The sequence below is a fragment of the Alosa sapidissima genome, chromosome 7, assembly GCF_018492685.1.
Source record: "Alosa sapidissima isolate fAloSap1 chromosome 7, fAloSap1.pri, whole genome shotgun sequence".
Classification (NCBI taxonomy): domain Eukaryota; kingdom Metazoa; phylum Chordata; class Actinopteri; order Clupeiformes; family Clupeidae; genus Alosa; species Alosa sapidissima.
In genome coordinates this window covers 25,772,946-25,788,748 of record NC_055963.1, presented here as the reverse complement: position 1 = coordinate 25,788,748, position 15,803 = coordinate 25,772,946, and the positions used below count along the sequence as shown (strand labels likewise).

The window sequence follows — 15,803 nt, the reverse complement described above, 5'->3', positions numbered from 1 at the left end:
GCAAAATCAGAAATCGAACTTATTACAGCCTATATCGACGAAGAGATTTTGTTTTTATCCATGACTTGACAGCCAACTTGATAAACGATAATTCTAATTTGCTATACGTATAATTTTCTATAATGTTTTATGTATTCAAGTCGAAAGTTAGAACACAGTACTGTATGTATAAGCATTTGAAGACATCAGCTTTTGTACCCAGCATTCTTTCTTGAAATACAGCCAATTCACTCTTCGCTTGAGTCATGGAAAAGCAATCTGTGCTCAATCAATATCTTTCAGCTGCTTCATATTCGGACAACATCCAGACTGTCTCCTCCCAATCATATTGCCAATGAGCTGATAAAACAAGCACAGAATCACTTTCACCAATAACGCTTTGCAGTATTGAAAGTGTGACGACAAGATGAAACATCAGTTTTCTATCAGAACAGAGGGGGAAACTAAAGCCTGAAACAAGCAACAAACTTACAGAAGATAAGAAACATCAGTGGATATCAGGCCCCTTTGCCTTGATGGAAAATGAAAGTTGTGTATTCTCCCATAGGGGCCTGTGCATCCTCTCCTCCATAGCATGGTGGTGGGTATAAATAGATTGCTTTGCTTTCTCACTTAACCACTAAGTGCATTTTATCCACTTAAGAGGAAAACAGCACAATAGATTTGAGAAGCGCTTTTTTCACCCTAACCCTTTCTCCTCTACGTACACTCCCTTCTACAACATGAAGACAATGAGCATAATGGCCTCTTTTCAAGGCCAACGCAACTTAACGCTTTGTCACCTACCCTCCTCTGCTCGTGTTGGTTTATTGTCATTATGCAAAGCTTACAGTACAGTAGATGTCTTATTCTTTTCATAAAGACAAAAATACTGTATCTAGAGGATAACCACCCAGTGTTGGATATTGACAAAAGCCACTTTTCTGTACCTTGTGTTAACCTAAAGTAATATACCAAAATCATAGGAATCAATCAAGCAGTGATTTGTGTTGAAATGCAACGGCTTAATCTGGATTCCTCCGCATCGGATATAAAATGCAGGGAAAGAAAAAAAGCACAAAAAAGAGTCAAATAAGCAGTACTGATTTTGATGCTGATATTACTGTATTGTTGTTTTCAACATCATCATTGTTGATATTATTAGATACCGATTTGAATAAATGTTGGTCTCTGGTGGAGGTGTCTTTTCCCTTGTTTTTCTGGTATACCATACAGAGTATTCGGGTATTTGGAGGTCCTTTTAAAGTGCATGACATATATCCAGAGCACCATCTGTTTGTGTGTGTGTGTGGGTGTGTGTGTGTGTGTGTGTGTGTGTGTGTGTGTGTGTGTGTGTGTGTGCATTTGACGATTTCCTCAGTCATTTTCTTTCTTGTGTTCCAAGTTTAGCGTTTCCATGATTTCCTCCTTGTAAGGAAAATCTGCTTTCAGCAGAAAGTCAGAGATCCAGCCAGTTTGTCAGTTCAGTCAAACACATATAAACCCACATCCATGGACAAACAAGCGACATTAGCTGAAATTAAAAAAGCAAGAAAAGCAAACCCTTGGCTAATTATTATGGCGATGAAGGTATGAAGGTTCTATGTCTAGCCTGTCTTATGGCTGGTGTGGTGGGAATAAAATGAGTTTGAGAGGGAGGGAGAGAGAGAGAGAAAAATTAAATGAAAGAGGGAAAAGAGAGAGATGTGGTGAGTGAGGCACAGGAAGTAAAGGAGAGACAGAGACATTGATTGATATGGAAAGAGCAAGATGGCGTGAACAATGGTGCATCAGAGCTCTCCCTTGATCAATACAATCTTGAAACAGGCTAGCTGATCTGCCCCCATAAGCCTATCTATCTATCTATCTATCTATCTATCTATCTATCTATCTATCTATATATCTATCTATCTATCTATCTATCTATATATCTGTAATTACAGTACATATTTACAGAACCTATGAAACATGCCAGTTAGCGAAGAAGCTTAATCATAGTTATACATTAATAGCCTATATTTCAGAGAAAAATAAAGCCTTTATATGTGGAGTACATGCTGACAAATTTACAATCAAAGGCAAACCTACAATAACATTTCATGTCTTCTTTATGGTTTTCTTTTTTCAAACATCTCATACATTTGCAATATACAAAATGTTATAGTAATACTATAATACTTTGAATTCCAGTTGGAGATCAAAACTATATATAATGGCAGCTGTGCATATCCAGTTGCTGCTATATATGGCAGAGGCTCTTTTAAAGCTAAATATTGCATTGCAAGACAATTAGGAAAGCAGCTGTATTTTAGACAGTAGTTACCTGGCTTTATCTATAATGATAGTGGTTGTACATACACTAGGCCTAATGGTATTGTACATCCAAAACTGACTTTTTTCTATTATATATAACGTATATAGGAATACATTTGAAAATATACGTTAATGCTTTGTTTTCGGAATGAGGCAACTGTGAAAAGTATGCAGTCAACAAAAGGGTGCCATTGTCCATAAGTGCATTTGCTACAATTGAGGTCCATCAAATGCACTGTTCCTTTAGACATTATCCATCTCTCCATGTCCATAGCAGGGGACAGTGCAGGAGGGATTTTCTGCATTTAAACACTTGGTAACCAAGCAATCATGGCATCACCCACATTCACATAGTGGCACTTGCATGCAAACAGTACATTCACACTTAAATGAACACCTAAAGACTTAAGAAAAGCAATGAAAAACAAAACTACAGAAATGTACATGAAGTGATAGAAATGAGCATGGGGTTTTGATACTGTAAGTATATGAAAAAGAAGACTGAAGATAATTAGTATCAGTATAAATAAAGGTAAAAACCTGGAACATGTCTTGGCCATGTCTACCTCATAATAAGATAACTAACAAACAAATCCTGTGCTTGTCTTGACATGGGATTTTTTTTTCTATAGGAAGGTTGCAATTTTTTTCTCAAAAATGCTCCATTATTTTTGTGTGTTATATCTGTAGATGGGGCTTCTTTTCTTAGAGCACAGCTTTTGATGTCCAGCTGTTCAGATTATGTTCAGATACTGTATTCCATGGCTGAAGTAGGGCAGCATATTTGGGTAGAGTTTACAGAGCACCACATTCATGGAAGTAAAAAAAAACATCTTAGAGATCTTAGAGATGGCAGTCGATCTAAACTGCCAGCCGCTCTTGTGTAAATTGCCTGACACAGGTTTTTCATTGAGGCTAACTGGAAGAGAGTCCCGTTCATAAAATTACATAATGCAAGGTGCATGTAGTTGGAACAAAATAGTGGGGTCCTTACTATATGTGGCAGTGGTACCAAGCTGAATATTTCGTCCATAGTGTGCCTGAATATTAACTGAGAGACTCTTTTGAGGGTGTTTTAAAGCTTTAGCTTTAAATTCTTTAGGATATGGGATATTTGAACACATTTTGACATCAAATGTATTGGACATAATAAAATACAAAGATTAAAACAATGTATTTGTATTTAAAAAATAATCTTAATCAAGATACAATACTAAAATGTTTCCTATCATAAAAGTGTCATATCATAAAAATGTAAAATCATCATGTAAAAAAATACAAATATCCCTGTTTTAGTCAGCACTAAAAAAAACTCAGAACCTTCTTAATCTCCCCTTTTGCATGCATAAACTGTGGTAACTTTGTTCCCTAGATTATGAAATGCCTCCAGCATTTGTATCTGTCTAATATAACAACAAGTAATTCTGCACACTGCTTAAACTTCCTACGACTTTATTCTGCATACAATGCAACAGTCCCGTAGACCTTCATCTAGTTCATTAGTCTAACCTAATGTGCTGTTGAATGCTGACTAAAACTATGTAGGAAGCATAAACAGGATTTGGAACTACAGTAATATGTACACTACTCTGGCGGCAACTTTCACATGCCGGTGTGGAGATGTCATCTATCGTTTATTTGTCATTGGAATTCAGAAAGGGAACATCTTCTGTTATGACTGAGAAACTATGGCATGTCAATCAGACATCTCAAAAGTGATGCTTTGAACACTTTCTAATGCAACATTGGCTTCCTTCGATTCAGACATGAGGAAAAAATGAGCAACCTTCCCGTGAGTGAAACCTGTTGTAAGGGGGCCTAGTGACTCGAGCGAAGCAATGTGGTTGTCTGCAACTGAGTAGAACTAAACTATGACATTTTGGAATTTATTAAAACCTCAACATATTATACACAACTCTACACTCTCTCATATTGCACATAGCATTAATGTCTCACAGAGAAGTTTATTCTGAGATATAAACACATATTACTAGTGTTTTAGGTACCACTCATTCCAAATGCATGCTATATATGGAATGTATAGATGGCATGCAGCACTAGAGTAATTGTATAGATCTTATTTTACAAAGAGCTGTTTGTAGGAAGCATATTTTGAACACAGGTGTCACCAAATTGTCTGCAGCATTACGGAATGAAAAACATGCACCAATAGCTTGTTTTTGTATGACATCAATGGAGCTACAGATGATTGCTAATAAAACCGATTAATGAAAAATCTTCAAAAATGCAGGAAAACTACAGTGGCAGTGATTTTTTTTTGTCTTTGGTGACTTGTCTAGCGAGCTAACTACAATATTTGCTTATTAGGCTGCCGATATCACAGTTAAATGTCTACCCACCCGACCCTACCATACTTCTTTCCCAATTGCACATTTGCTTATTGGAATGCCTATACCGTCATAAAATGACTCTAGTAATACTGTTTGTATAAAATGTGGAATGCTATGAAGTTTTTAGGGGGGCATTGCTGGATAACACAGGTGTATAGGTTAGACAGTGACTAGTAGTGATGCAGTATGAGAGGAATGGAATGAATGAAAGCATCTTGCGGCTACCTCTGTAAATGGTTAATTTTCACCTCTTGGATTCTTTCTTGTTTGACATGAATCTGTACCCAAGAACATTCCATGCCTCGGTGAATAAAAACAACACCATGTGAGCCAGCTGTGTACATTAAAATAAAGAACCTGTGATATGTGGGAATGGACAGTATCACGTATCACCTAAGAAACATTTGCTCATTTGTGTTGACAGGATGTCGCTCGCTGGTCAGCCTGATATTGACAAAGAATAAATAGGCTTTTTTTTCTACATCCATTGGCCCATGAACTATGGAAGCAGAGACACGGTAAAACTTTGTGCTACTAATAATATCACTCTAAAAATATCATCTACCTATCGTCTACCTTCTGCAACAGTAAATCATGCACAGGTTCCTTTATAAGTGCCAAACATAAAGTGGAACGTGACATACTTCTGGTGCTTACATGAGACATCATGTAGGCAGGGGTGGCAGTGAATTATCTGTTTTTCTTTCCACCTACATAAACCCTGTTGGTATTATTCAGGGTATGTAGCTTTACAGGGCTGAGCTAAGCCATTTGGATTTGCTCTGAGGCAATGGACCGACAACACCTGTCTTTGATGTAAGAGCAAGGGAAAACCTTAATATACTGGCAGTGTGTTTGGGGCGTTATGTTACGCGTGGGACACCCACGAGTCTCTTATGCAGTATGCTATCCTTATTCAGCTATCTGGCTATGATGGTGAGCAGCATGACAACAGAATAATCACATGTGAGATTAATTCCATGCAAACGCCAGACCTGTTCAGTAGGTTAACTTTTGTGAAGGCTGGCCTAGGAGCAGAGCAAATGGAAGGGTCCATGAAGAGAGAGATTAAGACAACTCTCTCTCATTCTCTCTGCATATCACCTGCTTCCTGTCCCTGGCCTTCTCTCAGGATACACTTGCATTAGTCCTCTAAAGCAATCACCCTCAAAAAGGGTGATTAGTGCCTTTCTATCTGTGTGCCAAAATCCTGATGAGAAACATCCGCAGACGGTTATACATCCGTGAGCATTTTAGTGGTGTTGACATAGTTGGTGTTGGCCAAGGTGCAGTTACCCGTCTTGAGGTTGTCTTCGCGGAAGTCCTCGTGGCTGTTGCGCACAGCTTCATGTATCTCCATGTAGTCAGACTTGCTGATTGTGGAGCCACTGCGGCTCTTTTTCAGCTCCTCGCTGGAGTCGGCCTTGGGAACACTCGGGGTGTTCAGGTACTGGGCCTGTTCCTCGCCCTCCGTCTCACGGTGGTAGAAATAGTTGAAATTGGACACAATTACAGGCACTGGCAGGGCAATAGTGAGCACACCAGCAATGGCGCACAACGATCCCACGATCTTTCCGCCGATGGTGGTGGGTACCATGTCCCCGTATCCCACGGTCGTCATGGAGACCACAGCCCACCAGAAGGCATCTGGAATGCTGACAAACTGGGAGTCGGGTTCGTCGGCCTCGGCGAAGTAAACGGCGCTGGAGAAGAGGATGACTCCGATGAAGAGGAAGAAGATGAGCAGCCCCAGCTCCCTCATGCTGGCTTTGAGAGTCTGGCCCAGAATCTGCAGGCCCTTGGAATGTCGAGAGAGCTTGAAGATGCGGAATACTCGCACCAGTCGGATAACTCTCAGGATGGCCAACGACATGGCCTGCTGGCCCTGCTGACCATCCTCTGGCTTTTCCGCCAGCTCGGTCCCTAAGGTGATGAAATAAGGTATGATGGCCACAATGTCAATGATGTTCATGATGTTCACAAAGAACCCAGCTTTGCTGGGACAGGCAAAGAATCTGACGAGGAACTCAAACGAGAACCAGATAATACAAAGAGTCTCGAGGATGAAAAAGGGGTCGGTGAAGCTGGTCGAAGCGTATGCCGACGTCCCATTGAAGTTGGTCGGATAGACTTTGTGCATGTCATCTTCGTCATTGCGGAATATAGGCAGGGTCTCCAGGCAGAAGCTGACGATTGAGATGAGAATGACCATCACCGAGATGATGGCGATGATGCGGGCAGGGCCTGAGCTCTCTGGGTACTCGAAGAGCAGCCACACCTGTCGCTGGAACTCATTTTCTGGCAGTGGCCGTTCCTCCTCCTTGATGAAGCCTTCGTCCTCCCGGAATATCTCTATTGCCTCGTCCCCAAGCTCATAGAAGCGGATCTCCTCGGAGAAGACGTCCAACGTCACGTTGACCGGCCGCCGTAACCTTCCTCCCGATTGGTAGTAATACAGTATGGCGTCGAAACTGGGTCGGTTCCGGTCAAAGAAGTACTCGTTCCTCAGTGGGTCGAAGTAGCGCATCCGCTTCTTGGGGTCTCCCAAAAGTGTCTCAGGGAACTGCGAGAGGGTCTTGAGCTGCGTCTCGAAGCGCAGGCCAGAGATATTAATGACCACACGCTCGCAGCACTCGTGGTCCGACTCCAGGTTATACATGTCCTGCGCCTGGCAGGGGAGAGCTGCCGCCTCGTCCCCAGGGTCGCCTGTAGCCACGGTCATGCTTGGGGTGCCTGTCCGAGCCTTTTCTTAGTAGGCACAGTGTGGAGGTGATGGTGGAGGAGTGGGGGTGAGGATGGCACCTCTGTTGAATGCTACCAAGGTGAAGGAGTGGGACACGGTTCACACGTTCAAACTCCAGGTCACCAGAGGTTATCTTCAAAGCAAAACAGAAACAATCAAAATCAAGATGTAATCCATTACAGTGATATTGTAAAGAGATGTATAGAGATATATAATTTCAGCATAAGACCCACTGAATTATACTAATATGCCTCTGAGTAGCAGTTTCAACTTCACATGTAATATGATTTGGATGATTAGTACTAACAATATCATTATAATGGTAGCCTATAATCCACAAATCAGTTAATTCTGAATGATTGGAAGGATATAGACACATTATAAACTGTATTTACTATCTTACTCCATTAGGCACATATTTATTTATTTCTGGTTGGGACATCAATATTTCCACTGATTTCTGTAGTGGTGGAATCATACACTCTAAATACAATCATGGCCATTCTAAAACCATACCTGAGAGCAGACACTAAGCCACCCACACGTTATTCACAATGTGTTATCCAGTGTGACATAATAGAAATTAGCATTTTATCAATAAGTGTGGACAATGTGAATGAAACCCATGGCTTTAGCATGTACTTCAACCATCTGAGCCACAATAATGTAAAGAATCACGCCATGAGTTCCAAAGCGCACCAATCGTTATACACCTTAGAGTTCTACTAAGGCACAAATTAGAAATAACAGTATTTAAACATGATGACCAGGGTGGATAGATTACTATTGTAGTACAATTGCAATCTCATCATGATCAACAAACAATTACTGACACATGTTCTGTTATAAACAGTCATATTCTCTTAGCAGCGCTGCCCAATCCTCTTCCTTTTTCAAAGCATGCTCACTTACGTACCTATAGATAAGACATTTTCCAACGGTCACAATTGCAGGTCTTTGATACATTTACAGGTCTTTATAGATGTCACTTTTTGTCATAACGGTGTTGTTTTCCTTTCCCCAAACATCTAGGCGCCCAACGGTCAACTGTACTTCTTGTAGTTATTCATCGTATAGCTGCTCTGCAGCAACCGGAGGCTCCGACAACACAGCGGTGCGTAAAGAAAGAACCGCACACGAGAAGATGAAGGCTCCTGGTCTCTTTGCGGCTTCGAACCCAAAATATGGTGGCTTGAGGGGATGCTGCGTGATGAATAATCGGGAGGTATTGAGCTTGTCAAGCTGTATTTTTATTCCTCCAAGAGCACCCCTAAAATCGTCATCCGGATATGCTGGGATCAGCAAAATCTGACTCCCCCGGTGTCACTACGAGAAATAACGCTGTCTGCAACAGCATCTTAGGTAGTCCTGGCAGAATTCCAGGTCTCTGCAAAGGCATAACATGGGTGTGTTATAGACAGTGCATTGAATTGCAGATCAATTAGGCTAATGCAAAACACATTTAATAATACATGAAAGCAAAGCGTTCCATAATGGTCTATCCACTCTCTTTAACTGACAACCTACCAGGATACAATTGATAAATATCTCAGGTAGGCTAGTCGTGGTTGTTTGTTTCACTACATTTTTTTTTTCTTTCAGTTTTTGCCACTAGAGCATTCTTAGAATACAATTCAGCCTGTTGGCAACACCTATGCCTGGTGCGTTAAATGTTGTTTTCATGACACTAGGCTACACTGCACACTGCACAAGTCTTAAAAGTAGCCTAATGTGATAACAGTTACTGCAAAAATACACGTTGTGATGATTTGCTTTAATAAGTCCGCTAAATGGAAAATCTCCAATTTAATTAGGCTACTGTTTGTGTCCAATTAAATTGTTTCACATAGTCAAGCACCGAAAGTACCGTGAGATGAAAGGTCTCTTCATAGTGACATGCTCAAGCAATACTTTCGGGTGGATCCAAGCATTACCATGCCCATGCAAAAGAAAACGCAAAGTGTAAACCATTACATGCAGATTTATTTGTATGCAAGATGCAAATATATGTCTACCCTCATAGTGTAATATCAAATAGATAAGGATGCTCCATGCCCTTACTTGTTTCCCCGTTATTGTTTTCTTTTTAACAAAGCGGCACCATGTAATATCGTCATTATCGTAGCCTCTCTGTTTTTCTCCTTTTAGCCTACTTGCTGATCATTTCACACGATATGACTATTAGAATCAACGGTGTAGGCTGCAGCTAGGCAATGCCGCGCATACAAAGGGACTTCAGAGAGCCTCGGAGTGTGCCGATCCCACTGCGCTGTACCACTCCTCACCGATATACAGCGTGGGCAAATTAAAGGAGACGCGTATGACTTCATCGGCTGCCTAGAGCGCTTGGCACAGTCTGTAAGAAACCTAGAAATGTTAGACTAATTAGATAACATAGTTGTGAAGTGTTAAGTAGAAAACATACGCACTCACAGATGAGAAGGTATCCATAAAAGGTAATTATGATGTAATTTAATTATTCACATGGATGCTGCTTGATCCTGTTCACAAGTACAGTAGGCTTAACACATCCCTTGAGTGAGGCAAGGTATGGGGAATAGCCTACCCTTAAAACATGTCGGTTATTATGAGCAAATGCTTAAACACTTCTCATTTTAGCCCCTTAACGTGGTAGTGATTCATGGCCTGCATGTAATTAACAGCAGTTTCACTTTCCCCTGTCTCATGTATAGCTGTACTCCATCAGCCAACAGACCCTCCCATACCATCACATAAATGGAGGTGGAGGAGGTGGAGAAGGGGGGAGACAACCATGGAGAGGACCTTAAGTGCCTGTAAAAGCCTTGGAGATCTCCGCTGCCCAGAGTCGTCCTCTAATCCAATGAAGCTCCATCACTGGACCATAATGGAGCCATCATCAGCAGTGCGCTCTCAGCTGGCCGTGGACGCTCCAGTGAGAGGCGGCTGCCAGTAAGCCATACCCTTCTGTTGTTTACCCTGCGCTCAGAGAGCCAGCGCTCTCTCACTCTCTCTCTCTCTCTGCAGCAGACCTAAATATCTCTCCCAAGGAGGGCTTAGGAGGGACAGCCTGCAGTGCCAGGTGCCAGGGAGGGGCTTGTCTGGGAGAGTTATCTGTTTTTGCATACTTTGTCCCATTGAAATGAGTGAGGACTGATCGCTTTCTTGACAAGGATCTTAATGGAACGTACACTGGAGGAAGGCATGTGGGAGTATGGATGGGGATGGAAGTGTGTGTGTGTGTGTGGAGGGGGGGGGGGGTCTAGGGGAAGGGGAGGATGCTGATCAGTCTTGCAGACCAGATCATAACCTGCTTTGTGTATGCTCAGTGAGGTCTGAACCCATTCCAGAAGCTGATTGGTGGGTGGAATTGAAAAAGAAAGAGTATGGCAGGGTGTGGGTAGATTTGGAGCAGCTAAACAACTCTGTGGGGAGCCCACATGATCTCGATGGAGCTCTTACCCTGCATGTCTGGAAGACAAATAGCTTTATGCAATTAAGAAATAAACAGGGGCAGCAGTTGCTGCAGTGAAGCCCTGTTGTGCATGCCCCTCATATTTTCTATGTCATAGCCAAAGCCTTCATGTTATGGACCAGGCTCAGTTACTGTAGATAACATACTTTCTGCTTGTGTGTGTTTTGTGTGTGTGGGGGGTTGGACATGTACATTAGTATATAAAAATACTACTAATTTACACGTCCAACTGATAAATATATATATATATATATATATATATATATATATATATATATATATATATATATATATTTCGCATAACTTCATTTTTGTTTATTATAGTAATGAAATGGACTGTAGTGCCTGTAGATAATACGAAATCATCAACGGTAATATTCTATTTCAAACTCAAAATGAATGGTGAAATTAAAAATGGACTATTTTCTTATACTGTACATGTGTTCAGTTATGTAACAAATCAAGCTTTAGATGTTTTTTCTTAACATAACTTTTATACAGGCTCTGTATCAAATTGCTTGCACTTATTCCGCTGAAATTACCTTGACCCACGTTCCACATTGTTGCCTGGCTTCACTGTGAGTGGGCTGAAGGAAAAAAGTCATTCACATGTACTTTACAGGAAGAGATATTAGATTAGAACATGAACACTGGGGCTTTCTTTAGCACAGCAGAATAACCTTGGACTTCCTGGAGAGGTTAGGGATTCCAAAAACATCACCTGGACATCCGTAGACCAACCATCCACGTCCTGACAGGCCATAAACTTGCACTTTCAACAACTGTCTGCGACCATAAGTCATACACCGCGTGACTTTATCTGGGATAAATGTGACTGGAGACAACACGGTCTTCACCTTGCCCTCCTCAAGAGTCCTGGTATTTATAGGCTATAGGCTGTGTATGTGTTTACGGTGATATATAGTGCACCGGAGGAGTGAAAGGGCTCCTCGCAGGCCAGACACTTAGTAGTGGGCTCCAGCCCAGAAGGGTTTCCTGTTTTGTTTACTCCATCCTGATGGATGCTCCCTATTGATTCAGGGTGGAGTTTCAGCTCCCTTTCTCGTGCCACCGTCTGGAAAAATCCATACGCCCTCTCCTCACCTTCCCACGTGGACGTGGCCCCAGAGCTCCAGTGCGCCAATAATCTTTGGCACGGAGCTGTCGAGTACGACAGGAGTCTGGAGACGTTCCAGGAACCAGTGATATGAGACCCCTTTGATCGAGTCATGGATCTCTTAATGTCCAAAATGTGCTGCTTTAGCACTGCTATTTTGGTTTGGAAGAACACAAGGCCCTTGTTATGTAATCACAATCAACGACTAAAATACCGGGTATTTTACAGTTTAAACTAAAAATCACTACCAGCATAGAAGATTGTTCAGTTATGTTTATCACCATTCATCTTTCGAATTCACCGGAGGTACCTGAACTGAGATCTCTCACGGATAACATTTAGATGACTGTGCATGTGTGAACATGCATGTGTAAGCCCTATATGTGCTTAAGTGCAGAAACACAGATGTATCATAGTTTATTTACTAAAAGTGCCAGTCTGCATGAATAAAGTTGTTTGTTATGCATGTTTATTAAAAATGCGGCGTCTTTTTGACAAACTTATTAGAGCCTGAGACCACATCTATAGATTAACAGGATCATTTGGAAAGACGCTTATATGCCAGTCTTATATGTGATCTTTATCCTGAATGAGAAAACAAATTAGATTTGTCTGGGGAATTTTGTGTGTTCCTGTATCATTGTAATACATCCAAGATAATTCTTTATGTCTATGCAAGAGTGAATTACTGTAAGTGGTATATGTCTGTATCCATCAACAGTGGTCGTAGCAATGTTAAAATCATAAATGTTTAAGTGTTCTCCTCAGAAAATCTCTATCTTCATTGTCTTACTATACTCTCACTGGATGAGAGCATCTCCTAAATGACAAAACACTAATGGAAATAGAGCTTGTTAAGTGAGCCTTGTCGTTCTCTCTCTCTGTGTCTCTCTCTCTGTGTCTCTCTCTCTCTCTGTCTGTCTCTCTCTCGCTCTTCGCTGACTGCACTGCAGTAATTATGCCCAGAGGAGCCGACGCCAGAGACGAGGAGAGCTCAGACACCAAACGAGCAGTCGAGCAGCCGGCTCTGTTTTCCCCCGGCTGCTCTCTCCATGACCAGGGCAATGAGGCGTCTCTAAACAGGTAGGGCTGGAGTGCAGGGGGGAACACGGACAGCAAGCCTCCTGAACCCGAGCAGTCCTTGGGAACACGGCCATCAGTCTGGACTGGATTGGACACATAGTTATGTCTCAGGGGAGCATCTTAACAAGCAGTTCCTGAATATGCTGGGAGAGAAATAAAAAGTGCAAGTACAAACCCACTTTTGTTCTTGTCTCAGCAGAGGTGGCTTGAATTGGGGTGTGGTTGCAGTTTCGCTTAGGGATCGGTAGACTGAAGTTGTTTTTGAACTTTCTTTTGAATTTCATTATTCTTCATACATTAAAACATACATAAAAAATACATTTTGCATCTCCTTGAAATAATTTGATAAATTAATAATAATCATCATTATAATAATGTTGTAATCATATTATTGAATAAATGTTTTCTCTAAATATTTTACAACAATAGTACTTCCAATTATTGCACATTCATTTTTTCTTCTGTACTAACCTATTCATGTTTTAGTGGTGGCATGGAGAGTTTCGATGGCCACTCAGCACGTGGATGGAGTGGTCATTGTCATGAGTGCTCCCATCCCACACTCAGCCTCTCAGCATGCCTGCACTCCAAATTTACCCATAAAATTAAAAAGCAGTTGAACTTTACACAGACAGACTCTCTCTCTCTCTCTCTCTCTCTCTCTCTCTCTCTCTCTCTCTCTCTCTCTCTGTCTGTCTATGAAGTACAACCCAAGTGCAATGATGATTCAACTAAAAATGTGTGAATTGTTCCCACTTACAATGACCCTATTCACTAGATGATAGCTCTTCTTTGGCTTATGTTGCTAGATGGTGTTGTGTCGTAGATGCTACTGCTGCCTGTATTCTCAGCAGCTGCCCAACTTCCAAGAATGTGGTTGCGAAACAGTTATGGCATCAGCAAGAGAACACAACTCAGGTGAGCTGGTGATCAGGGAAAACATTGTGTCACTAGTAGTTTTGGACGTGGACCACAACAAGGATTTGTTTGCTATTTATGCTAGATGGGTTATTTTGTGTGTGTGTGTGTGTGTGTGTGTGTGTGTGTGTGTGTGTGTGTGTGTGTGTGTGAGAGAGAGAGAGAGAGAGAGAGAGAGAGAGAGAGATGAGATGAATTTAATTTTGAGATTTTTTTTAATGAATTTTGGGAATATAGAAGATCTAAGAAGACCCTATCTGTCCAAATAAATATTAGGGCATATATATATAGAGTATATTTTCTAAACAAAGTTAAAGTTATATATTTTTTGCTAGGTATCTGTACTCAGCAATGCACAAGGTTTATCTGAAATTTGAGCCATAACACGTCACACAAATAAAAAATAATGTTTGAATTCCTTCAATCAGTTTTACATTGTGTTATAAAATAAATACCAACATCCATATCTGTGATGGATAATTTATTCTGTGTTTCCCAGATTTGGAGATCAGTGGCGCTGGCTAAGGGACATGATTAACTTGGCATGGCCAGCCCTAGCAGTTGGGCAGGGGATACCCTTGGGTTTCCTGTCTCTCAGTTCTCCAACTCCCCCTCCTCGTGTTGGAACCAAGAGGAGAGTTAAAACCTGTTGTGAGGCCATGCAGGAAATAAAAGAGAAAGCCCATCTGTTCTGTGTGTGGATTTTGGACATAGCCAAAAGGGCCATGGCGAGGCTCACCACCAGTTAATCATGTGAGACGTGCCACTATAGATGAGGGGTAAAAAAAAACACAGTAATAAAAGACAGTGAATCTGGTCAAGTGCTCCTGAGCAAAATATATATTTTTTTCTGACAAAAAAATAACTAGAGAAGTCCCAGACTCCTTACAAAATGGCACTCACCTTGCAAAAGAAGAGAAAGTGCATCCTTGTAGTTGAACTTACTCTGCACGTTTGTTTTTGTTTTTTTTTTCTCCGGAGAGGCACTTTGGATAAAATACGCCTCTGTGGTCACAGCTCAGCAGCGGACGATGATGATAAATCAGTGTAATGTGAGCAGCGAGTGCATCTCTCAGCGAAGACTCTGCTGCTGGTAGCCAGAGACACGACCCTTCGTTTCCAGACTCCATCTGGTCTCCTGGCAGGAGGGCGTTTCCTGCCGTTTGCATCCCCGCGTCCACGCTGATGGTGCTGAACTCAAGTACATCTGTGGCCAGGTCACCTGCCAGAGTCACCGCTGACAAAGAAGCAGCCATCGACAGAAAAAGATAACGACTAGCCACTTTATTTGTTACTGAATCGTGATCTCATCTGTAAAGGATGAAGGAGAGCTTTTCTATGCCTTCTTTGAGTATGGATGTGTGTGTGTGTGTGTGTGTGTGTGTATGTGTGTGTGTGTGTGTGTGTGGTACCATCTGGTACCATCCTTTAACTTAGAAATAACCCCTGTGTCATCCAAAGTCTCCCTCTGTGGAAATTTCCAGAGTGAGAAGATTGTTTGCTGTAGGGTGTCTGATTGACTTCACCCCAAGGTCACAAACATAGCCTAGGCCATTAGAAGGTTAAGGGGTCTTGTAACATCCTTATCTTTGTTAATACTAACTGGGTGGATGGATCATTGTTGGGGGGAAGTGATTTTCCATGTGTGTGTGTGTTAGGAGTATAAGAACTGGCTTCACCCAGAGATGTGTGGGATTGTTACTTGACATTTTCTGTGGGTAACAGTCTCCCGGTATCGTGAATAAAGCTGCAGTCTCACACCAGTTGTCTTGGAATAATTTTGACCACATGTGTATGCTGCACACAGGTGCATGTGTGTGGCAGTGTGTTTCAGTGTCCATTACT

At 41.7% G+C, this 15,803-nt stretch overlaps 1 protein-coding gene across 1 annotated transcript; it reads right to left on the bottom strand.

Moving 5' to 3' along the window:
* Nucleotides 1–3,536: 3,536 nt before the first annotated feature.
* kcna2b (potassium voltage-gated channel, shaker-related subfamily, member 2b) lies at nt 3,537–9,602 on the bottom strand. The gene is made up of 3 exons (XM_042099369.1): nt 9,448–9,602; nt 8,303–8,773; nt 3,537–7,519 (listed from the first exon to the last, which is right to left on the bottom strand). Exon 3 carries the CDS (start codon nt 7,363–7,365, stop codon nt 5,878–5,880), a length of 1,488 nt encoding a protein of 495 aa, XP_041955303.1. The 5' UTR covers nt 7,366–7,519; nt 8,303–8,773; nt 9,448–9,602; the 3' UTR covers nt 3,537–5,877.
* Between the last annotated feature and the right edge of the window lie 6,201 nt (nt 9,603–15,803).

Coding starts and splice junctions, on each gene's coding strand:
- kcna2b (XM_042099369.1), bottom strand. CDS start 7,365: ATGACCGTGGCTACAGGCGACCCTGGGGACGAGGCGGCAGCTCTCCCC.